The 25,941-nt window shown below is 41.9% G+C and overlaps 1 protein-coding gene across 19 annotated transcripts in view; it reads left to right on the plus strand.

Moving 5' to 3' along the window:
- dtna (dystrobrevin, alpha) overlaps nt 1-25,941 on the plus strand; it is a 268,122-nt gene that overhangs the window by 132,683 nt on the left and 109,498 nt on the right. For all 19 annotated transcript variants that reach the window (XM_078216104.1, XM_078216118.1, XM_078216109.1 and 16 more), the window contains 3 exons: nt 7,334-7,419; nt 18,439-18,593; nt 22,397-22,502. In XM_078216104.1, the coding sequence (XP_078072230.1) occupies nt 7,334-7,419; nt 18,439-18,593; nt 22,397-22,502 (347 nt within the window). The remainder of the gene's footprint in view (nt 1-7,333; nt 7,420-18,438; nt 18,594-22,396; nt 22,503-25,941) is intronic.

Consider the following 25,941-nt stretch of genomic DNA (forward strand, 5'->3'; position numbering starts at 1 on the left):
GTGAATGTAGTGTAAAGGTATTTGGTGTGGCATGTATGGGACTGGAGAACAGTACCACCCACAGTATGATGTGACAAGAGACCTGGGTTCATCTAAGAGAATGGAGACACCAGTGTGGCAGTAAGCATAGGGTTAGCTTATAGTCTCGGCTATACCTTGTATGCATTATAAACTTATGTGTGTTGTGGAGCTGCTGGTGGTCAGCTCCTTACAGACTTTTGTTCCCTTCAAGTGACCAGGCAAAGAATTTGAGTTTTAAAATTGGCCTTTTATTTATGAGCTATAGCTAGAGCACTGGATACAGAGTTACACAAACAGATATACTTCCAGATTCGATTATAAGTAATTAGCACATACCAAACAGAGATATACATTTGTATAGAGGTTATCTATGTCCACTCACAACTATTGATTATTGGTTTAAATAAGGGTATAATTGTCCAATTGCAACTTGTGCATGTCTACCTAAAGAACAAAGAAAATTACAGCACAGGAACAGGCCCTTCGGCCCTTCAAGCCTGCACCAACCATGCTGCCCGTCTGAACCAAAACCCCTTGCCCTTCTGGGAACCATATCCCTTTATTCATTTCCTATTCATCTATTTGTCAAGACGCCCCTTAAAAGTCACCATCATATCTGCTTCCACTCCCTCCCCAAGGAGGTAGTGGAAGCAGATACCGAAGTATAATATCATTAAGTAAGTGTTTTGTTTTTCTCTACTATCGATCACCCTCCAGACACGAGTATGATAATTATATGTCTGACCAAAGCCCAACCTCCCATGTCCTCCCATTTCCATTGTTCCGTGTTCTAATGGACACGCATGAGCTGCAGCTACAAATCATTCCATTGAATTCTTGGCTACATACTGTGTGACTAAAGCCTCCCTTGTAACTCGGAGTTTTATGGTCCTTGACACTTATCTGGGTATGCTTTAATCAAGACCTGTGGTTTTTCTCATAGCTTTCCCTGTGTGACTGAGTCTAGCAACTTGCAGCTTATGTGATTTTTAAACTTGTGTGGTTTATTAACCTTTTCAGTGACCAATAAACAGTATTGTTCAACCTTATAAGTCTCTGAATCTCTTCATGAGACTTACTGAACAAACCCTTAGAACAATGAGTAGGTTATTGCTGAGTAAGAGTTTGATGATGGTGTTGTTGATACCACCTTCTGTTTGCTGATGATTGAGAGTTGACTGATGGGGTGGTAATTTTGTGGACAGGACATATCTGGGCAGTCTTTCACTTTGTTGAGTAGATGCTCATGTTTTAGCTGTTCTGAAATATCTTGGCTAGGGCGAGGCTAGTTCTGGAGCACAAGTCTTCAGCACTGCAGCCGTGATGTTGTTGGAGCCCATAACCTTTGCTGTATCCAGTGTGCTCAGCTATTTCTTGAAATCACATGCAGCAAATTGAATTTGGCATCTGTATTTTGGGGACCTTAGAAGGAGGCTGCGATGAACCATCCATTTGGCACTTCTGGCTGAAGACAGTTGCAAGCCCTTTAGTCTTGTATTTTGCACTGATATGCTGGGCTTTACCATAATTGAGGATGGGGATCTTTGTTGAGCCTCCTCCTCCCATCAGTTATTTAATTGCCGACAGCCTTTCACACTGGATGTGGCAGCACTGTGGAGCTTTGATCTGAACCGTTGGTTGTGGGATCACTTAGCTTTGTCTCTAGCATGCTGCTCCCTCTGTATGGCGTGCAAGTAGTCCTGTGTTGTAGCTTCACCTCATTTTTAGGTATGCCTGGGACTGCCCCTACCATGCCCTCCTGAACTCCTCTTTGAACCAGAGTTGCTCCTGTGGCTTGATGATGTAGCAGATTGAGGGGTATGTGAGCCATGAGATTACAAATTGTGGTGGAATACAATTCTGCTGCTGCTGATTTACCATAGCACTGAAGCATGTTTTCAGTGTGAAGATGGGCCTTTCTTTCCACAATGATAATGCAGTGTTCACTCCTACCAGTCATCTGCAACAGGCCGATTAATGAGAATGAGATCGTGGGTTTCTCCTTTTGTGTTGGTGTTCTCATACCTGCTGTCATCCCAATCTCACATCTATGTCATTCAGAACTTGACCAGTTTGGTTAGTAGTGGTGTGACCAGACCACTCTTGGTGATAGCTATTGAAGTCTCCAACCTTGAGTATATTCTGTGTCCCTGATATCCTCAGTGCCCTTCCAAGTGATTTTCACCAGTTCTACGAGGGCAAGAGGTGATATTCGGCAAGAGGTTTCCTTGCCCATGTGTGACCTAATGTTACGAGACTTCATGGGATCTGGAGTCAATGTCGAGATATAGGTGGCACACAGCGCCAGGGACTCTGGTTCGATTCCGGCCTTGGGTGACTCTCTGTGTGGAGTTTGCACGTTCTCCCGTGTCTGCATGGGTTTCCTCCGGGTGCTCCGGTTTCCTCCCACAGTCTAAAGATGTGCAGATTAGGTGGATTAACCATGATAAATGTGTTGGGTCACAAGGATAGGGCAGGGAAGATGGGCCTTGCTAGAATGCTCTTTCGTAGTGTCGGTGCAAACTCAATGGGCCAAATGGCCTCTTTCTGCACTGTAGGATTCTATGGTATGGTGATGGCTGTATGATATAATTCTGTGAGTATGACAATGCCAGCCTGTTGCTTGATTAGTTCATGGGACAGCTGTTCCAATTTTGGCACAACCCCAAGATGTTAATATTCGTGGTATTTTGACAGAAGGAAGCATGCATTTATGCAGGTTTTCTACTAGGACGGTTGCACAACTGATTCCATAAGCAGATTAACTCCATTATGAATTGAAACCTGCATCTTTATACAATCTGGCTAGACCTGGATTATGCTAACCCAACCATGGAATAGAATTTACTTTTATTCCATGGTTAAGATAGCATAATAAGAGTTTTAACAACACCAGGTTAAAGTGCAACAGGTTTATTTGGTAGCAAATACCATTAGCTTTCGGAGTGCTGCTCCTTCGTCAGATGGAGTGGATCTGACGAAGGAGCAGTGCTCCGAAAGCTAATGGTATTTGCTACCAAATAAACCTGTTGGACTTTAACCTGGTGTTGTTAAAACTCTTACTGTGTTTACCCCAGTCCAACGCCGGCATCTCCACATCATAGGACAGCATAACCCAGGTCAATCCAGATTGCAGGAAAATACTCATCAGAAAGTACATAGGATATGCATGTTCCCTTGTCATCTCAGACCATTGGATCACCATATGTAGGTTTGAAATGGTATTCCAATTTATTTAGCAGGCAAAAAAAGTAAGAGTCAAGATATATAGAATAATAATCAGATTTATGTTTTATACAAATCTGGATGTCTGTTTTAAAATAGGTCCATTGTCCTTGCAGTTTCTTTAAATAAATTCTTAGACGGACCATCCCCATGGAACTGACAATGAGCTGTGCTCATGTAGCAGACATGAATATGAAATTATACAACTATACTTCAGATGGACATTTGCGTAGAATAGATTTATGAAAACTAATCACAGTTCAGCCAGTCAAGCGCATCTCTCAAAAACATCTTAAAGCTTTGGAAAATAATTAATCATACATAAAGTTCAGTAGCAAGTGAACAATGATAGTTAGGGTGTTCCATGTGATTGATATTTAATGACATCTTGATAACTACGATGTAATCACTGAGAAATTAATTAAATTATAATTTGGAGTTAATTGTTCGAAAGTGATTCATTGGATCACCGGCAAAATTTTGTTCTGTGAATTATTCTTACAGCAATTACAAAAAGAATTACAACCTTTCTATGGTCATTGAAAATGCTAAATCAGTTGGACTTCTAAATGTTGCCATAGCTTCTATTTTTGGATTCATAGTAGCATTGGGCTTCATTTCAGAAGTGATTAAGCATGTGTAATATAAACCTCAGAGTAATTATTTGCAATATTAGTGGATGAGCACCTCATGGGTATGACACTTCTTTGCCAGCTATTTTAACAAAGGAACTTACCCATTTAAGACAAATTGACTCATGTCAATCTGAAACATTCTTGCTAGGAAAGAGAATTTGGCATGTTTAAAAGTAGGCTTACTTCAATAATGGGATTGATATTGATCTCTGATTGCCTGCTCGCTGTCACAACCAAGTATTGCCCAGGAAACGTTGGACAGTCTGGAGGATGGTGGTGGTTGGGTGTGGAGGGATGGGGCCCGCTGGCATAAGCCAGGAGAATTAATAGGATCTTCCCCTTTCTCATGGGGAGTTGCCAGGTGCATTGAAAAGGAAGATCTAACGTTATAGCTACACTCTGCAAACTGCCAGCTTAAGGAATATGAAAGAAATTTTCAATAACACAACTTTTGAGAAGCAGGGGTACAGTGTGAGGACATTAACATAATAAGACAAAATTGCAATCCCCCTCTTTTCTTCCCACATTGCTGGATAGAATGACACAGTGTAATGAAATTACTATCCACTTAATTAACGTCTGAGTCCTAATCTTTTGTTTAACACGTAAGCAGTTAATGGCATGCTGAGTTGCTGAACCAAATAACTTCAGATATAAAGGGTTGGATTTTCACCTAGGAGACAAGTAGCGTGAGTCACAAAATTTTCTGGCTCCGTGCACTTGCATTAGGAGAAAGTGCCTCGAACAGCACAATTTTTAATCTTGGTGATGGGTATGTGCTGTCGCCGGGCCTGCTGCCCCAGACACAGATCAGCAGTAGCTGAGTGCCAAAGCCCGCCTTGGTTTTCTGGGACTTTGTCCCAGTGGTGTTGTTAAATATTAGATCTTCTAGTCTTTCTCCCTCACTGTCTCCATTCACTTTGCATGTCACACGCATGCCCCTTAACTACCCCCAATGGCTCCTAATACTCTCCATGCCAACTCATGACCCTTCACTATTCCACATGCCCCCTTATAGCTCCCTTGCCTATTTAGTGCCAACTCACCAGCCTGCCACCCCACCACCCTTTGCCCAAACATCCTCCATGCCAACTCATCTAATACCCACCATGGGCAGACCTCCGAAGTCATGCTGAGATAAAATAATGATTTAAGTATCTATCACAGACTCAACTATACAAAAAGGTCCATTCAATATATTTAAATACCCTCAAGCATTTAATCCCACATACATTTGTATTCACAACACCACATCAAAGGCAACTAATCCTTTAATAACCTTGTGGAACTATCAATCAAACTTCCCATTTCCATTTATTTTACGACTTCTTTCCATCTGATTCATCCATTTTTATCACCCTTCATTTTCACTTCCATTTTACCACTTCTCCATTTTCATTCTCCTTGCCCCCAATATCCCCCACTTTCAGGGCAAGTGCCACATTCCTCAGGCAGTCCCTTAACAATCTGTACCTCTGTTCTGCCATTCACACATTCTAATCACTTGATGGACACTTTTCACACTTTTCTCAGTCTTCTTCATTATCATTTACATTTCTTTTGTCCAATTTTAGCTCCCCCCCCCCCCCCCCCCCATCATAGTATAAATCTCATCTGACTTTCTTTGCTCTTAGCTCTGACGAAGGGTCACCTAGACTCGAAACGTTGGCTCTATTCTCTCTCCACAGATGCTGTCAGACCTGTTGAGATTTTCCAATGCTTTTTGTTGTTGTGTAGAATTAATGTATTGTTTTAGTAAGGTTTAAAGTTTATTTATTAGTGTCACAAGTAGGCTTACATTAACACTGCAATGAAGTTATTGTGAAAATCCCTTAGTCGTCACACACCAGTGCCTGTTTTAGTACACCTGAGGGAGAATTTAGCATGGCCAATGCACCTAACCGGCACACCTTTCAGACAGTGGGAGGAAACCGGAGCACCCGGAGGAAACCCACGCAGACACAGGGAGATTGTGCAGACTCAGCTGCAGGAACCAATTTTTATAGTCCTAATTTCATTATAGCAATCTTTTGTTTTGAAAAGACGAGAATGTGGCTTGATGCAGCTCAGATTCACAACCTGCAGTCATAGTAGAACAGTCAGTTTGTAGCTCCTAAGTTTTCAAAGAAATCTGTGATTCCAAGATCATCTAGCAATGACATTTCGCACCTTTCTCAGCTTTCTTCATTATCATTTACATTTCTTATGTCCAATTACAGACCCCCCCCCCCCCCCCACCATCATAGTATAAATCTCATCTGACTTTCTTTGCTCTTAGCTCTGACGAAGGGTCATTTAGACTCGAAACGTTGGCTCTATTCTCTCTCCACAAATGCTGTCAGACATACGACAGCAGAAATAGGTTCAGGATCCAGAACAGAAATTAAACGCAGAAAGTTCTGGAAAAACTCAGGAGGTTTGGCAGCATCTGTGGAGAGAAGGAGTGTTAACATTTTGAGTCCAATATATTTTGATTTGATTTGACTTGATTTGATTTGATTTATTATTGTCACATGTATTAACATACAGTGAAAAGAATTGTTTCTTGCGCGCTATACAGACAAAGCATACCGTTCATAGAGAAGGAAATGAGAGAGTGCAGAATGTAATGTTACAGTCATAGCTGGGGTGTAGAGAAAGATCAACTTAATGCAAGATAAGTCCATTCAAATGTCTGACAGCAGCAGGGAAGAAGCTGTTCTTGAGTTGTTTGGTACGTGACCTCAGACTTCTGTAACTTTTTCCCGACGAAAGAAGGTGGAAGAGAGAATGTCCAGGATGCGTGGGGTCCTTAATGATGCTGGCTGCTTTGCCGAGGCAGCGGCAAGTGCAGACAGAGTCAATGGATGGGAGGCTGGTTTGCGTGATGGATTGGGCTACATTCACGACCTTTTATAGTTCCTTGCGGTCTTGGGCAGAGCAGGAGCCATACCAAGCTGTGATACAACCAGAAAGAATGCTTTCTATGGTGCATCTGTAAAAGTTGGTGAGAGTCGTAGCTGACATGCCAAATTTCCTTGGTCTTCTGAGAAAGTTGAGGCATTGGTGGGCTTTCTTAACTATAGTGTCGGCATGGGGGGACCAGGACAGGTTGTTGGTGATCTGGAGTCATACAGGCTTGAAATATGTGGAGTCATACAGGCTTGAAATGTCAACTCTCTTTCTCTCTCCACAGATGCTGCCAGACCTGCTGAGTTTTTGCAGCATTTTCAGTTTTTATTTCAGATTTCCAGCAATATTATACTTTTATTCCAGAGCAAATGTTGCTAAAACATTCTGTTGTATTAAAATAACTTGAGGAAAAAAAACTTTTCCTCTTCTCATAGCCGTTGCAATGTTAGTGACATTAAGATCTAAATCTGTTTGCAGAAATGGTTTTGTTTATTTGGTTTCTTTTGAATGATGGCAGACTGACTTGTTTAAAATGTAATTATTTTTGATTAACTTTTCAGAGAAGGCCATGGCAAGGTATCGGTTTTTGCTGTGAAAGTGGCATTAGCAACAATATGTGGAGGGAAGATACTGGATAAACTGAGATGTAAGTATTTTGCACATATTAACCATTGCAATGTTCCAGTCATTGTTCCACCCTTTTAACTTTTTGCCTTTTCACAATCACTGAACTCTACTGTGAAATATGTAAATAAAATAAAAAACATGTATTAACATCATGACTTTCAAGGCCTCAGGATGACCCAAAGTACTTTTGAAGTGTAGTCATTGATGGAATGTCAGGAAACGCACAAGTACAACAGACAGACAACTTCAGAAAAAGCCAATGGTGACCTCATGATGGCAACTCTTTCATATAGATGTGCTATCTGTATGCCATTTAATATCTAAGGTGAAGGCTCGCATAAACACCGTGTGGCCTTGTTCTTGCCTATATTTAACAGTGGTTGGAAGGTCGATTTTTTTTTAAATAGAAAGACTGATTTGGAGAACGATACACAAATTGAAATCAACAGCTTAATCATAAGGAGAAACTGAATTGATCAGGGAGTAAGAGCTCATTGCATTAAAAAAATGGGATAAATTTTGTTTTCGATGTACAAGCAATAATTTGGTGGAAAGGAGTCCCACCTGTCCGATTTTTATTTCATTTATGACTGTTTTATTGGTTCTAATGCAGACAAGTGATCTGCTCATGCAATTACCTATATGGGCGGAGGAGGGGACGATTTTATGGAATCTGCAAGAATGGGAAACTTGGTGAGCTGGGTGACTGAATTAGGCAAAAGTCGAAATTTTGATTTCCTGACAGAGGGTACAGATGCAGAGATTCGGTCAGTGGCATGTTTGTGGCTTGTCAGGTCTCACTCTGTCCTGTCGTGGGTTCCCACTTGTAATATATCTGCATGCTATAAATACTCATTAGCAAAACCTTTTAAAAACTGCTCTCTATCTTTATGAAAAAGGCACACCTCTGGCACTTGGGTTCATGTTCATTTGAAGGTGGCGGGTAACAGTCGATTTTGTGCAGTTGTGTCTGAACTGGGTGTTTTCCTTGTTGAACTCTGTGGCAGACGGGAGGAGAGCAGGAGAATGGCCTGCATGGAGGTTCTGTACTGTCAAGGGTGAGTCAGGGGTGGGAGGGTGGCACTGTGTGGAGAGGGGTCAAATGAATGAAGGAATGGAAGAGGGATCTAAGGAAGGACAGGATGGGGGCAGGAACATGCTGGAATAGAAGAAGGAAGGGCATGGCATTCTGGGTGTGGGAGAATGGTGGTGGGTCATTCAGTGAAAGTATGAAAATGAGGGGCCTAAAGGACACTGTCAGTGCTGTCCACATTTGGGTCCATCTCCAGGTGTTGGCTGACAGAATCCCGATAGGGTTTTGAGTTCAGAACAGTTCAGTGATCCCTGCTGAGATTGATCGGACATTGTCTTTCACAATGCATAGAAGGGAGAGCCAGCTGAGCTTGCAAGTTCAACCATTTCCCACAGAATGGTGAGTACAATATTGGATACTAACATGAATATTCAAAGGCGAGTGAGTGCAAAAATACATCATTATTTCTTCCACAATAAAGAAATGTCCCGACTCCCCTGTAACCATCAATGAGTGCAAACCATGATGAGTGTCAGTACATTTAGCTCTCTGACTAAGCTAATCTCAACAAATGATGATGCACACATGAATAATGTGAAATATTTAGAAATTTTAAATTAAAGTTTGAAAAACACCCGTGCCACCTTTATTCTCTCAATTCGCCTTATTTTACTGGCAATGGAGTGGCCATGATGAAGAACCCCCCAATTATTACATTGTCTATCCATTTTATCTTCATCCACCCAGCCCATTTAATCGGAAATTCTAACATTATTCTTTGTCAGCCACTGACTGTGGAAGCAGATTTACAGCCTCACAACTCTGGCAAGTAATTCTTCTGACCTTTTGTTCTAAATGTTTTGCATTTAATCCTGTATCCATGGTTACTCATTCTTGATCCCTAAACCACTCAAAATAGTCTGTTTCTATCTACTCTATCCCATTCCTTCATAACTTTATCATATTGCTTTGTACCTCTGTTTCCTGAATTCAGGTCGCACCCTAGTTAATATATGTATGTTCTCTAAAGCTCTGATATCCTCTTTATGGTGTGGCATCCAATACTGCATCCCTCCAATTTTACTGACATCTTCAGGTTTGAAAACACTTCTAAAGCAGTGCTTAACTCCTACACTGAGTTTTTACCTTTCCAACAATTTTAGTCCAGTTTGCTCTCTTCCCCGTAATCCTATGCACTTTAATTTCTCATGTGGTGCTTTGTCAAAGCCCCTTTAAAGCTCAGATGCATTGCATCTGTTGTTTTCTCCCTATCCACTGTCTGTTAACTCCTCAAAGAATTCTATGAGGCTTGTCTATATGATCATTCCTTTTGGTATTCATGCTTGCCATTGCTAACTGTTTTATGGGGTACAATGTTGCTGTAAGCTATGTCCAGAGGAAACAGAGTACATTTATGAACTGGGAGGGATTGATTGGATGTGGAAGAGCAGTTGTTGAGATAGCCTTTAAGGAACTGTTGATCTGTTGAAAATATAAATGTCAATTTTTGCTTTTCCTTTTTGGACTACCAATTGTGAAGTATGAAAGTGCTTAAAATTAACCAGAATGCACAAATTTATGCAAAAGTTCTAATCTGACTCCATAGAATTTCAGCATTAGTTTTGTGTCTTCAAGGTTTGGACGTAGGTTTTAACTAGCAAGCAAAAAGGTGAATTGAACCACTGGGTGGCCCTAACAGTTTTAGCACTCAGGTCACATTAACATCCTGCTGGCCAGCTATTCACCTGACCAGACACACATGGGCAACGAGCCAGATGCTGGCTGACAATAATCATGCAGCCTAGAAGCTGTGCATATTTTAGTTGTGGGTAGGGATTGAGAATTGGCAATGGGGAGGAAGCCAAGGTTGACAGGGGTCCCAACTTTATATGAGGAGCTCAGAGAAAATTCTTGTTCCTGTTTGACTCATAGAAAAATCATAGAATCCCTACAGTGCAGAAGGAGGCCATTTGGCCCATCAGGTCTGCACCGACCACAATCCCACCTAGGCCCTATTCCCGTAACCCTACATATTTACCCTGCTAATCCCCTGACACGAGGGTCAATTTTGCATGGCCAATCAACCTAACCCGCGCATCTTTGGACTTTAATATTTAACTTTGCTTTTGAGGCCGCCTGTCAGATTTAACTGGTCAAAATGACTATGGTAGTTGCTCCAGCCAGTAGACCATTAAAATTGCCATGTATCCTAATTACGTGATAGGACCCGATTGGCACAAATTAATGATGCATCTCACTCTTATGTCGACACCTAAACTGCCCAGTGTTAAATTGTGCCATCTATCTCCCTTGCAGAGATCTTGATGTAGTTTTCAGGCAATCTCACTGCAGTATGTAAAACGAGCTTTATTTGGATTGCAATGTGAGGCCATTGTGGATGTGTGCACTGAACAATGATTAGGTCTCTGTGTCTCTAACACGAGGCCTATCACTCAAAGTGCAGTAACTAGGTGATAGTGACAATACAATTGTACCCTCAGTTAATGCTTGGTCCTGGGCCTCCAATGCATCAGTAAGGTTTTGTTTCTGTAGTGGTGAAGAGGATCCACGAGGAACAAAATAGTTCTACTATACTTTTCATGTCAATTTGGTATTTGACTTACTTTGTAAGTAAGTAAGTGGTAGCTGAGCTATTGCTACGGTTTCAACTAACCAGTAGCAGAACTCTAAAGGTGCTCGCTTACTAAATGAATTGAGCTCCCAAAAGGGTAATTCAAAACAAGAGCAACAAAGAACTCAAATGTTTTTTACATTCTGTCTAATAAGACATGGTGATGGAGTCAGCAAAACACATGTGTCACTAATGTCAGTTTACTGCCTTTAGAACACCTTAGTAATGCCAGTTTGACATTAGGTGGGTTTTTGAGAACTGCAAGGTCTGCTATATACATCAGTGCTATCTTCTTCAACTAAAGGTGTAAAAAAGGGGCATGGTTAAATGCATTGGATCTTTCAATAAAACCACACTAATAGTGATTGTAGAAGTCAGTGAAAATACCATTCAAACCTTCAGAAATGAATCCAAATGTTCCTGTCACAATCCAAACCCCACTATTCCCAAAGTAAATGAGCTTATTCAGTGATATCCAGCAAAGAACTGATGAATGGCACGCTCTTGATTTTTTTCTTATTAAACAAATGTAATATTCCTAAAACACTAATTATTATATATAAGTAATGCCACAAATGTATGATGCAACTTTCTTTTATATAATATGATCATTGTGGGGTTTTTTCAATTTTTTTTTCTCACACCAACCATCACAAGCCATTTACCACCCCTTACAATTCAGAGCATATCTTAACCATCCCAATATCTAGGTAAGCAATACACTGTCTCTGGAATGTATCACATCCGCTATTTTTCTTTTACAAAATGCAAGCTAAATAAATGCTCTGATCTTGCTCAGACGCAGGCTCTGAACCACCCAGTGAATTTACGTCAATAAGGGAGGTAAATAAACAGCATATGACATAATTACCTTTCTTGATGCATCTCACTGTACAATTGTTTACATAAAGTGATAGCTTCAAACTGGCCTGGCATTCTTGTTGGTCCAGCTTAAAAACTGCTGCTCAATAACAAACTGAAACTGATTCCTGAGCTGAACACATCCTTTTAACTACTGGTGGTGATGTAAATCGGGCAATATTGGACCAGCTGCCCATTATGCACCACTTCTGATAGAGAATTGGATTGGTCACAAGTAATACATCTTTCCAGATTCTGTAATGGATCAGTAGTGTAATGAGGCTTGGCTGAGAGACCAGACATCCATTATTGTGAGGAAATGACTGCCCCAGGGAAAATATTGCATGATTGACAGATCTTTCTCTCTGATCTATTCTGTCAATTGGACAATTATTTAGCTAGGATAAAGAGGTTTCAAGTTTTTGTAGTTTCTGCTACTGATATTTCAAAGGATCTGGGTGATTAACAATTTTATATGGTGGTAACAAAAACAATCTTATGAATGAATAACACATAGGCTATTACAGTAGGGCATGGATGAGGCATATGGAGAGTGTTGGAGTGAGGGGATGTGATGGTTTTTAAAAAATTCTTTCTTGGGATGTGGTCCTTGCTGACGAGGTTAGCATTTATTGTCCACCCTTAATTGCCCTTAAGAAGATGGTGGTGAGCTGACTTCTTGAACGACTGCAGTCCATGTGGTATAGGTACACCCACAGTGCTGTTGGGAGGGGGTTCCAGAATTTGGATCTAGTAACAGTGAAGGAACGGCAAAATGTTTCCAAATCAGGTTAGTGGCTGGTTTGGTGGGGAACCTCCAGGTGGTTATGCACCCATAAATCTGCTGTTGTTGTCCTTCTATATGGTAGTGGTTGTGGATTTGGAAGGTGCTGTCCAAGCAGCCTGGCGAGGGCTAGAGGGCTGTTTTTGTTCTATTGATTTTAAGGTAACTAGGACATATATTCAGAGCATCAAGGCTTTTAAATAGCCCGCCTTGGCACCCGTCAGCACCCATGGCTGCCTCAGCTCTTTTTTCAGGGGCAACAGGCCTGATTGTAGTTACTATCCGTTGCTCTAGAACAAACATTCTTTTGCAGGCACTTTCTCCTGAGGCGGGATTGCTGAGCTGGCTACCCAACTCAAAGATGAAAATCCAACACGTTGTCTCAGCTCAAAAAGATGAAGAATCTCTCCCAAAAAAATCCTTTATTATTAATACATCTAAGCTCAATAAATGAAAAATCTTTGCAAAATTGCACCAGGAAAGAATGTTATAAAGATGATTGTGAAATCATTCAGCGAGTTGGCAAAAAAAACTGAGAAGATACAAACATGTCACTTTAAATTGAAAGAGCCAACATTTTGAAAGATGTTGCTTAACTGGCAATATGTTCTTGTGTTAAATGCAATCTGATCTTATGAGTTTTGAACTAAAAATTTGATTATTTTAGTGTGAAGCCTTTTTGTTACCAAACTTGGGTCAGGTCTGTATTCTCTTTTTCAAGCACACATATTCTAAGATTCTAAGACATATCTATACCAAAGTGTTTCATATTGATATTAATCCAAATGTTGTTGATACAAGCTCACATGGTTAAATTCTATAGCTCTTGAGCTTTTCTTAAATAGGAGGTATGTGGGCGAGGGCCAAGGCCGACGGCAAACCGTTATGACCACTGCAGTGGAGGACTGGGGAATTTTAACTCCTGGGACTCACTTGCAAAAGCCTCATCAATGAATCACCCAAAACCAGAAGGGAGAAGCAGGTGGGCAGTGTCATGTGGCAGGCAGTCATTGCTGGGTCAGCATTCTGTTTCTAACACTCAGGCAAATGGTTGGGAGAGACTTGCAGGAAGGCCCTGCTGTTTTAGGGGGAAGCCAGGAGCCGGGCTGCCTTATTTTATTTAGTGCCAGGAAGTGCAAGTGAATGTTTTTTTTCAATAAGGAGAATAGGTGGTTAGCACTGTTGTCTCACAGTCCTAGGGACCCAGGTTCAATTCTGGAGTTGAGTGACTGTCTGTGTGGAATTTACACATTATCCCCATGTCTGTGTGGGCTTCCTACGGGTGCTCTGGTTTCCTCCCACACTGTTCATCAGATTGATTCCAGGAATAAAGGCGTTGATGTGTTAAGAGAGATTAAACAGTTTGGCTTGTACTCGCTGGAGTTTAGAAAGACGAGAGGGGATCTGATCGAGGTACATAAAATTTTAAAAGGGATTGATAAAGTAAATGTGGACCAAATGTTTCCTCTTATTGGGCAATCTAGAACAAGAAGTCACAAGTATAGGTTGAGAGGCAGTAGATTTAAAACTGAGATGAGGAGGAACTACTTCTCGCCGAAGGTGGTGAATTTGTGGAACTTGCTGCTCCCATAGCGCGATGGAGTCTGAATCATTCAATGGTTTCAAGAGGGAGATAAACATATTTCTAATAAAAAAGGGGTATGGGATACAGGTAGGGAGGTGGATTTGAAACCAGCGAGAGACGAGCCATGATCTGATTGAATAGCGGAGCAGGCTCAAAGGGCAGAATTTGCCGACTTCTGCTCCTAATTCCTATCTTCCAAAGATGCGCGGGTTAGGTTGATAGGCCATGCTAAATTACCACTTAGTGTTAGGGGCATTAGAAGGGTAAAAACATGGGGTTACATGGATAGGGCCTGAATGGATTGTTGTCGGTACAAACTCGATTTGCCAAATGGCCTCCTTCTGTACTTTAGGGATTCTATCATTTACTTTTTGGACCTCTTCTGGCCCTGTCTCCTCCTCCTGCCTTGCTGGGCTGGCAGTGAAGCCATAAAGGTTTTCTCCTACATACGAACATACAAATTAGTAGCAGGAGTAGGCCATTCGGCCCCAGTGGGCCTGCTCTGCCATTCAGTAAGATCATGACTGATCAGGCATTCAGTTAAAACTGCAAACATACAGCAATTATGCTATCAGAATCAGGACTGAATACTTTCAGAATGACCCTCTGATTTCCAGGTTATCCTCATTTGCCGAGGGTAATGTAAAGGGTTTTTGGCATAGTGGGTGTAAAAGGCATTGAAGTGTCTGATCAGTCATGATCATATTAAATGGTGGAACAGGCTCGATGGGCTGAATGGCCTACTCATGTTCTTAAGAGCAAGTTAAAATCGGAACTTGTTTGAACCCAGGAGGGTGCTTTAAGCTACTTGCTTGCCCGTTGCAGTGAACCCTTTTATATTAGTTTGATCATTGCAATAGATTTATCTTTTCTATTTATTCATTCATGGGATGTGGCCATTGCTAGTTAGTTCATCATTCGTGGCCCATCCCTCATTACCCTTGAGAAGGTAGTGGTGAGCTTTTGCCTTGAACCACTGCAGACCGTATGGTGTATGTACACCCATAGTAATATTAGGAAAGAAGTTACAGGATTTTGATCCAGTGGCAGTGAAGGGATGGCAATATGGTTCCAAATAAAGATAATACATTGTTTGGAGTGGAACCTGTAGGTGTTCCCAAGCATTACTGCCCTTGTTCTTCTCGCTGGTAGTGGTCGTGGGTTTGGAATATGCTGTCAAAGGAGCCTTGGAGAGTTGCTGCAGTGCAACTTGTAGTTGGTACACTTTGCGTTGGTGGTGAAGCAGGGGAATGTTGAAGGTGATGGAAAGTGTGGTAAGCAAATAGTCTGTTTTGTCCTGTGTGTTTGAGCATCTTGAGTGCTGTTGAAGCTCCACCCATCCAAACAAGTGGACAGTATTTCATCACATTCCTAACTTGTACCTTGGAGATGGTGGACAGGCTTTGCGGAGCCAGAAGATGCGTTGCTTGCTGCTGAATTCCCAGCTTCAGACCTGCTCATGTAGCCACTTTATTTATAGGCTGATCCATTCACTTTTTGATCAGTGGTAACCCGTAGGATGTTAATAGTGGGGGATTCAGCAATTGTAATACCATTGAATGTTAAGGGGAGATGGTTAGATTCTTTCTTGTTGAAGATAGCCATTGTCTGGCACATGTGTGGTGTGAATGTTATTTGCCACTTGTCAGACCAAACCTGAATGTTGTCCAGGTCTGCTGTGTGTGGACATGGATTACTTCAGTACCTGAGGAGTCGTGAATTGTACTGAATGTTGTGCAATCATCAGCGAACATCCCCACCTCTGATCTGACAGAGAGAATGTAATTGATGAAGCAGCTGAAGATGGTCAGGCCTCGGACTCTACCCTGGTGAAACCCTGCAGCAATCAGACTGAGATAATTGGCCTCCAACAAACACAACCATCTTCCTTTGTGTGAGCTATGATTCCAATCAGCGGAGAATTTCCCTCTGATTCCGGTTGACTTTAATTTTGCCAGGGCTTCTCGATGCTATATTCAGTCAAATGCTGTTTTGATGCCACTCTCCTCACCTCTGGAGTTCAGCTCTTTTATCCATGATTGGACCAAGGCTGTAATAAAGTCAGGAGCTGAGTAACCCTGGCAGAACCCAAAGTGAGTGTCAGTGAACAGGTTACTGCTGAATAAGTGTCACTCGATAACACTGTCGACGACACTTTCCATCACTTTGCTGATAATTGCAAGTAAATTGAATGGGCAGTGATGGCAGGGATGGATTTGTCCTGCATTTTGTGGACAGGCCATAACCTGAGCAATTTTGCAGATTGCCAGGAAAATGCTTACATTGTAGCTATGCTGGAACAGTTTGTTAGATTTATCCACATGAACTTTTATTGTCCTATCCATTCCCTTTTATCACTAATTGATTGGTAACCATTTTAAAGAGAGGGCAGTTTAATGGAAGCTGAATTGATGCAGCAGGGATCTAAGGCAGGCTGGAAACCAGCTGCCCTTTGCAGCAGAGGACTCGGAGATTTGAAAGATAAAGGGTGTATAATGGGCAGCTGATCTGATAATGTCAGATCTTTGTCTGCCAAAGTTGAAAGCTACGCCTGCAAAGATAGAGGATAGAAATAAGAGGTATGATAGATTTGTAATAATCCAGTATGGAATGCAGTTGAAACATGAAAGCAAGATTGTCTTGTGATAACCAACATAACCCATGAAATGCAGAATTTGTCATACTAATGGGTAGAACCTACGAACTAATTTTGTCTGCAGCATTTGAAGGTTTATATATTCACTGGAAATAGGAAAATAAGAAATTTTTAATATTCAGACCCATAATGTTATCATTTCCAATGTCGAGTTTCCTTTCTGTCTTTTCTCTCTTCATCTCTATTTTCCTGAAGAGGTTGTCTTTTGCTGAAGTGCTGTTGTAGAGGTGTCCACAGCCCTCTTGTACCTTGTTCAAGTGGTTATATTTCATGCGTGATCCTAGATGTTGTGTGTTGGCAGACTTTTAACATTGGTGGTTTTAATCCAGTAAACCATCTCTGCCCATATCAAAAAGTATCCATGGCAGTGTGATGTCAGAATGGCACGGTGCATTACTGGTCTCAGAAGGTGTGCACCTGTCGAGGGGGAAGCTCAGAGGTAAACACAGCTCTTGGAGGAGAAGGTGATGCCAGGAGGTGCCGGGGTGCACCTGGATGAAGAATGTTTCCTGGTGTCCTCGCTGTGCGGTGGCCTTTGGAAACGGTGCCCGGGCCATCAAAACACTGAGTTGATTGCAGGGTGGTCAAATCAGAGGTTGCATAACAACAATACATTGTGGAACATCTGACTGCCTCTTTTTCTGCTAAGTTCCACACTATATGGCATAAAAAGCCACCATTGTTGTTGGCAGCCTCAACGCCACTTTTCCTGCCTGACATTGGACTTTGCCGATATCATAGAAAATCTCGCTCATGACATCAGCTAGAACTCCGGTTCCTGGAAACTTCTCTGTTTAATTAACTCTGCAACTCCACCCACAGATACAAGCAATCAAGTACAGTTACATCGATCAGGAAACTAACATATGAAGCAGAGGTCAATCAAACCATTGAACACTAACGGTCTTCTCTGGTCCTGTCAAATGCAGGTTCTGTTCTACACATGTGATGCACTATCAATCGAGTCAAGACTAGTTGTGAGCAAGACAAATAGGCTTTTATTAGCAAGAACTTGGAGCCATCCCTGTCGGTAATCTGGTCTGAACTGAGGGCAAGGGGGAGGAGCCACCGCCTTTATACCCAGACCAGGGGGAGGAGACTTAGGCGGAACTAACAACATTAGAATGGCAATTCATGATTGCAAGTGAGATGGTAACCTGATAGAATCAATACAGCGCATACTTTGGAGGAGCAAAGGCTCATTGTCAGCAGCTTATGGATTTCCATGTATTCTGCATATTTGCTGTCAGTTTCAGTGGGGTAACGATGGAGAAGACTGACAGGTATTACCATAGCAAAATTTGGACCAGTGTAAATGAAGCACAGCTACTGTTCATGCTGGACACCGTGTATCTGATCTATGTTCAACGTTTCTTTTGAATCAGGTAGTTGAAAGGCATAACCAATTCAGCAAAAGCTACTTTTTCGTACTGTATTTGCAAAACTAGTAACGGTGCGCTTGTCTTCCCCCATATATTGTCCTTCAGATATCTTCTCTCAAATATCAGACTCTAACGGGATAATGATCTATGTGAAGTTTGACCAGTTTCTGCGGGAGGTGCTGAAATTACCGACGGCAGTATTTGAAGGTCCTTCCTTTGGGTACACAGAACAGGCATCCAGGTCATGCTTCTCCCAACAGGTGAGTTTTTAAAAATCCAAACGTTTTAGTCTAGTATAAGGTGTAATTGCTGGAAATGAGATGTATGTATTGAGGTTGAATTTCCAGGTACATTTTTCTCATTGTCCACCTTTATTTCAATGGAAAAGCTGCAATACATGGGAAAAAATACATGTTTTTACGCCATTTTCCTGAGTTTCTGGGCCTTTTCTGCTTTGTGCGGCTCCAGGTGAATGATAGAACTCAATAGAAAGCTTTCTCTCCTGCAGCACCCAGCAGGTTTTATGTAACAGCGCTGGGTGGAGGGCGCAAAAGAGTTTTATTCATTCCATTTTCTAATACTGGCTCTTTGTCGATCATCTTCTAATCCTTCTTGGGGCACTCTGCTTATAACGAGCTAAGACGTGGGAGGAGATAGTGGAAGAGGGGTAAGGAAGTGAGAGAGGAAAGGGAGATGTGAGGTGGATGGATAATAGAGATGAGAAAGGAAGATGTGAGAAGAAGGGTGGAAGAAATTGAAGAGATAAGATAGAAGCAGGGAGGTTGTTTCCACTGGCAGGTGAAACTGGAACTAGGGAGCATGGCCTCAAAATAAGGGGGAGCAGATTTAGGACTGAGTTGAAGAGAAACTTCTTCACCCAAAGAGTCGTGACTCTATGGAATTCCCTGCCCAGTGAAGCAATGTTTTTAAGGCAAGAATAGATAAATTTTTGAACAGTAAAGGAATCAAGGGTTATAGTGAACAGGCGGGTAAGTGGAGCTGAGTCCACAAAAAGATCAGCCATGATCTTATTGAATGGCAGAGCAGACTCGAGGGGCCAGATGGCCAACTCCTGCTCCTAGTTCTTATGTTCTTATGCTCTTAAATGTGGGAATAAAGTGAATGTAGGGAGAGAGAAGAGAGGATGGAGAAAAGGAAAATGAAGGGTGTTGAAGAGGAAGACAGGAGAAGGCAATAAATAGGAAAGATAAGTGGGGAGAGGAAGTGTAAACAACATAGTCTCTACCTCAACATGAGCAACACTGTTTGAGAGTTTTAAAAAATAAAATAATTTTGCAAACAAAACTTTTCCTAATAAGGTTATAGCAACGGAAAACTGCTGGGTAATTCAATCTCTTTTCATTCCTAATGGAAATAGAGCAAATCCCAAGTATATCCTTGAACATAAATTGTGGGAAGTGAGTTGCTTAGCCAATTTGGCATTTTCTTCAAATAAATTTTATTCAACATCTTTATAACTTCCTATGTTTAAAAAAGGTCTTGTAATTGGCAGATTGTGTGGAAACAATGAGGCAGTGGATTTGTGTTGGCTCTTTTACCACTGTCATGATTTGTTTTGTATTAGGCTGAGTACTAGTCCTTTTGAGGACATTGGCAGTTTGTTCCAACTCGTAGTAAAAGTTTAGACAGTTATTTACAATTATGCAGGTATATCAATGGGGAAGTAATTTAATATTCAGCATGACATTTGTAAAAGGTTTTAGTCTCTATCAAATTCATAAAGCACGAAGGTTATGTATCTCAGTGGGTAGGACCTCTGTCTCTAAGCTCCGGATTCAAGTCACACGTCAGGACTTACTGGCCACCAAAAGTGTCTTGGCCAAGCAGGTTGAGAATCAATCTGCTGATACCTCCAGTACACCATTGGCAGAGGGTAAAAGCGGGTGCGATTCTGGATCAGCCATTAATGAGCCAGCTTGTCAGCATATAGGAGGACTATACTGACTAAACACAGCTGCAAAATAAGTCATAAGGTCAGCAGATTCTGAAAGCTAAATTGGAAGTCCTGTCAAAATCAAAATCCTACCCATATAGCAGTTGGAGCTTAGAGTGAGAGAGAAAAGCTCTCTGCTTTGCCAGAAGCACATAAATGGAGTAATGGGCAAGAAAGCAAATCCCAAGGAAACTAAAGGACAGTTGGCTCTAGAAACTAGAGAATGAAGAGAAGTTTCCAGGAAAATTAAAGTAAAAAGGAAAACAGGAACTGGAATTTGAGCAAGGTACTGTTCGCTGAATTTAAAGGTAGGCCTGGAAAGGGCAGAAAGAGCGAAATTGTCTGGAGAAAAGCCAGATATCTGAAACAATCGTAATGTTGGTATCCTTCTTCCAGTTTTTGGAGCACTATTATTTGGTTAGGGACTGAGTACCGAGAGATTGTATGAAAGTTTGAAAGCGCGTGGCTAATAAAGACAAAGGAATGCTAAAATGAGAGTTGGAAATCCTGGAGGGAAAGCATCGTTTGTAAGAAGATTCTAAAGCATGTTTTTTGGGAGTGGAATTTAGAAATCCTTGTGTGACAATCGGTTTAGGGGAATTTGAAGAGAAATCCACAGAAGTCCGATTGGGTGACATCTGTCCTGGGCGACATGGTAGCACAGTGTTTGGTATTATTGCCTTACAGTGCCAGGGACCTAGGTTCGATTCTGGCCTTGCGTGACTGTGTATCTGCGTAGGTTTCCTCCAGGTGCCCCAGTTTCCTCCCACAGGCCAAAGATGCGCAGCTGAAGCAGATTGGCCATGATAGGGTGGGAGGGAGTGGGCCTAGGTAGAATGCTCTTTCAGAGGGTCGGGACAGACTCAATGTGCCTTTTGGCCTCCTTCTGCACAGTAGGATTTCTGTGGTTTTACCACATGGTTTCAGAGTGGGGTTGTCTGAACAGAGTTGGCCTGTTTGGTTGCAGGGATTGTATGTTTACTGTGAACATTATAGGATAAGATATACTCCGTAACCAGCTTTATCCTTAAAATCTGTGTACACTTTGAAGATGAGGGAGTGAAGGAGTGTTGCATTATAGTCAGTCTTTTCATGTTTAATTTTAAAAATTATGTTGTTTAAAGCTGATCAGTAGTCCTGTGACGCTGTTCATCCACATTTTGTAAAAAAAGTACAAGTTACGGGAGGGGGCGATCTTATGAAAACGTAAGTCCAAAACGAGCGTGAAAACGGAAGTTTCTGATCATTTTTTGGGTGAGCCCAAAACTCACTGCATGAAAAAACAGCAAAAATCGTTTCTCGCCTGTAGAGGAAGGGGACTGGGGTTAAATCTCCCGAACGCTGGCTGATAGCAGCAGATGGTGCAATTGTGCATGCGCGGGTCCCTCTGCTCTGAGAACTGAGAGACCTGTCACTCAGTCTCAGCCTCTGCCTCTCTCAGCCAGCCACCATGGTCTGAAGCCACAGCTACCATAGGGGTCCAAGACCTATAACACCCCCAAACCACTGGCCAGGACTGATTGACCTGTCGCCTTCCCCACCAATCGCAGATCCGCAGGGTGGCAGCAGGTCCCCCTCACCCCGCTACTGATCGGTCTGGCCCTGCCCGCGGGAGCTCAATGGCTTCCTGTTCTACCGGTGAGGCCATCACAGCTGGTCCCCGTTGCTGGGGACCAGCTGTGATTCCTGTCGGAGAGAACCTCTGTGGCCACAGAGGCAAGTGAGTCCGGACAATAACGTTCCAGGCTCACTAATCTCATTTAAATTATATCTAAATTTAATTTTAAAAATTTATTCAGCCAGGAATGGATCACATTTCGAGTCCAATGTGACTGCTTCAGAACCGAAGGAGGGCCATATTAAACTTGAAACGTTAATTTTGTTTCTCTCTCCATAGATACAGCCAGACCTGCTGAATTTTTCTATTTTTTATGCCAAGGAAAAACATGTTGAATCGAACAAGGACATCGTTTAATTTGGATTTTTAAGCTTCACTAGAAATTTAAGAGTAGCACAAGTTTTCAATGCTATTTGAGTTCTCAAAAAACACTTGAATGTTTACGAGTCTTTTCAGTTGGAAGGTGCCAATTTTTATTTTGTGTTTTACAGAAAAAGGTGACATTGAACAATTTTCTGGACACATTGATGTCTGATCCTCCACCACAATGTCTTGTCTGGTTGCCACTCATGCATCGCCTAGCAAATGTTGAAAATGGTAAGTTATAAACCATCCAGTTCCATCTTGCCTATTTGCTATGTTTTTAAAAAATATTTTCCCTTCCCTTCTAAAGGTAACCCTGGGCATACAGCTTTTACAAACAGTGGGGGCCCCCTCATGCCTCAACTAATCGGCCAATCTTCCTGTGTGAACATTAGATAGTGAACTCTTGGGAGGCTTAAAGCCCCTTCTTGTCCTCATCCCAATTCCTCCCATTGCACTTGCTGGTAGAATTCAGCGAAAAGTGAGCAGGAGCACGCATCCTAGCTCACAGCAACTCAGACCAATCATAATGTCTCAGGTAAATTAGTTTAAAAATAACTTGGATTTCTGCTTGCATGCAGAAAAGACATCTTGGACTTCTTTACAGAGTGCAAGTTCAGATCCACAATGGAAATTTACCAAGTTTGTAGTAACACATCCCGAGAAGCTTTCAAGGATGCTATGAAACAAAATTTGAGCCACGTAGAGTTATTAAGACATATGACCAAAACTTGGACAAAGAGGTAGGTTTAAAGGAGAAAAGAGGCATTGAGGTTTAGGGAGAGAATTCCAGAATTTGAAGGCACAGCCACCAATGATGAAGAAATTAAAATGGGGGTGCTCCAGAGTCCAGAATAGGCGAAGTGCAGAGATCTTGGAGGTCAGAGTGCTGGATTAGGGCTGGAGGAGATCACCGAGATAGGGAGAAGTAAAACCACAGAGAAATTTGAAAAAAAGGGTGAGAATTTTAAAATTGAGGCATTGCAAAACCAGAAACCAGTGTAGGTCAACAAGCAACAGGCTGATAGGTGAATGGGACTTAGTGAATTGGGCACATGCAATAGAGATTTGGATGATCTCAAGGTTATGGAGACCAAACATAGAAACCCTACAATGCAGAAGGAGGCCATTCAGCCCATCGAGTCTGCACTGACCACAATCTCACCCAGGTCCCATCCCCATAACCCCTCATATTTACCCCACTAGTCCCCCTAACCTACACATCCTGAGACACTAAGGGAGAATTTAGCATGGTCAATGCACCTAACCCGCACATCTTTGGACTGTGGGAGGAAAACGGAGCACCCAGAGGAAACCCACGCAAACACGGGGAGAATGTGCAGACTCCATACAGACATTGACTCAAGCTGTGAATTGAACCCGGGTCCCCTGGCACTGTGAGGCAGCAGTGCTAACCACTCTGCCACCGTGTCGCCCATAACATACAACATAGAAAATTAACCAGGAGCATGCTGGAATAGTCAAGCCTAGAGATAACAAAGGAATCGATGAAGGTTTTGGCAACAGATGAATGGAGACATGATGGAGTTGGGTGATGCGGCTGACTGGTTTAGTGCCTGAGCGGTGCAGTATTTTAGGAACTGGCAAATTGCAGGAGGAATGCCTATTTGGAACATGTGGTTTATGACCCCCTGACCTTTAGACCTCTAATATAGACTTGCTGAAAGGATTGTACACCTACATCAATGGCCAATATCTGATAACTGAAATCTGCTTCTAACATTTTAATCCAAAGCAGTGAGATAGGTGTATTGAAGGACAGATGGTTGGAAAGTTCAAAAGTCATAAGCATACGTGAAGAGATTAAGATGATTAAAAAAAAACATGATCTGTATTGTAAAGTTCAATGGTCAAGCATGTCCATGAGAAAGCCACGTTAGTTAAAGAATACAATGTGAGCTCGCACCAGCATTCAGGCCATTTCATGCTTCCATTGACAACTCAGCTCTCCAAGCTTTCAACTGTCACTTTGAGTCAATTCTAAAACTAGATTTTGTTGTTTGAGTGAATATTGTGCATTGTTCATCTGAAATATATTCAAGAACTTAATTTATGAAAATCATGTTCTCACCTACAGAACCATAGAAAGGTTATGGTGCAGAAAGAGGCCATTCAACCTACTGTGTCTGCACTGGCCAAAATAGAAAATAGGTGCTCATTTTAATCCCACTCTTCAGCACCTGGCCCGTAGCCCTGCAGGTTACAGCACTTTAGATGAAGATCCAGGCACCTTTTTAAATGAGTTGAGTTCAGCCTCATCCACCAATTCAGGCAGTGAATTCCAAATGCTCACCACCCTTTGGGTGAAAAAGATTTCCTTATGTCCTCTCTGATCCTTCTGTCAATCACCTTAAATCTATGCACCTTGGTAATTGATCCCTCAGCGAGGGGAAACAAGTCTTTTTTGTCTACCCTAACTAGACCCCTTATAATTTTGTATACCTCAATGAGGTCACCTCTTATCCTCTATTCTAGCCTTTCCAATCTCACCTCATAGCTGCAATTTTCAAACCCTAACAATATTATCGTAAATCTCCTCTGCACACTCTCCAGAGGAATTATGCCTTCATATAACGTGGTGACCAGAACTGTACACAAAACTCCAGCTGTGGCCCAACCAGCATTCCATTTCCACTTTGTATTCAATACTTTACCTGATAAAGGAAAGCATTCCATATGTTTTCTTGACTACCTTGTCCACTCTTCTTGCCACCTTCAAGGATCTAGGGATATGCACTCCAAAGTCTGTCACTTTCAAAACCCCTCTCAATATTTTCCCCTTCATTGAGTTTCCCTTGCTTTGTTTGCCCACTCCAAATGCATTACCTCACAGTTTTCCAGATATAATTCCATTTGCCCTCTCAACCAAATGATTGATATCATTCTGGAGTCAACAGCTATCCTCTTCACTATCAACTACACAGCCAATTTTTGTGTCATCTGCAAATTTTCCAATCATGCCACTCACATTATTGAGTCTAAATCATTAATATATACACTGTATTCCAGTGCCCCAACACTGTGAGCAGTGGAACACCACTAAAAACTGTTTTTCATTCACAAAAACATCCACTGACCATTACCCTTTGTTTCCTGCCATTGAGCCAAATTTGGATCCAATTGGCCATCTTCCCCTGTATCCCATGAGATTTCAATTTTCTGACCAGTGTGCCTTGTGGGATGTTATCAAATGCTTTACTGAAATCCATGTAGACAATATCCACTGCACTGCCCTCATCAATACTCCATGTCGCTTTCTCAAAAAATTCTATTAAGTTATTAAGACACAATCTTCATTTTTTTTAAAACATGCTAACTATCCCTAATCAATCCAGGCCTTTCTAAGTGACAGTTTATACTGCCGCTCAGAATTGTTTCCAATAATTTGCCTACCACTGAAGTCAGACTGAGCAGCCTACAGTTTTCTGGCCTATACCTCACACCCTTTTTAAATAATGGTACAACGTTCACAGACCTCCAATTTATCTGGCACCTCACCTGTATCGAGTGAGGTTTGGAAAATGATCCTCAGAGCATCTGCTATTTCCTCCCTGGCTTCCTTCAGCAGCCTGGGATGCAATCCACCTGGCCTTGGTGATTTATCCACCTTCATGGATGCCAGTCCCTTCAGTACTTCCTCTCACTATGTTTA

The sequence above is a fragment of the Mustelus asterias genome, chromosome 7, assembly GCF_964213995.1.
Source record: "Mustelus asterias chromosome 7, sMusAst1.hap1.1, whole genome shotgun sequence".
Taxonomy (NCBI): Eukaryota; Metazoa; Chordata; class Chondrichthyes; order Carcharhiniformes; family Triakidae; genus Mustelus; species Mustelus asterias.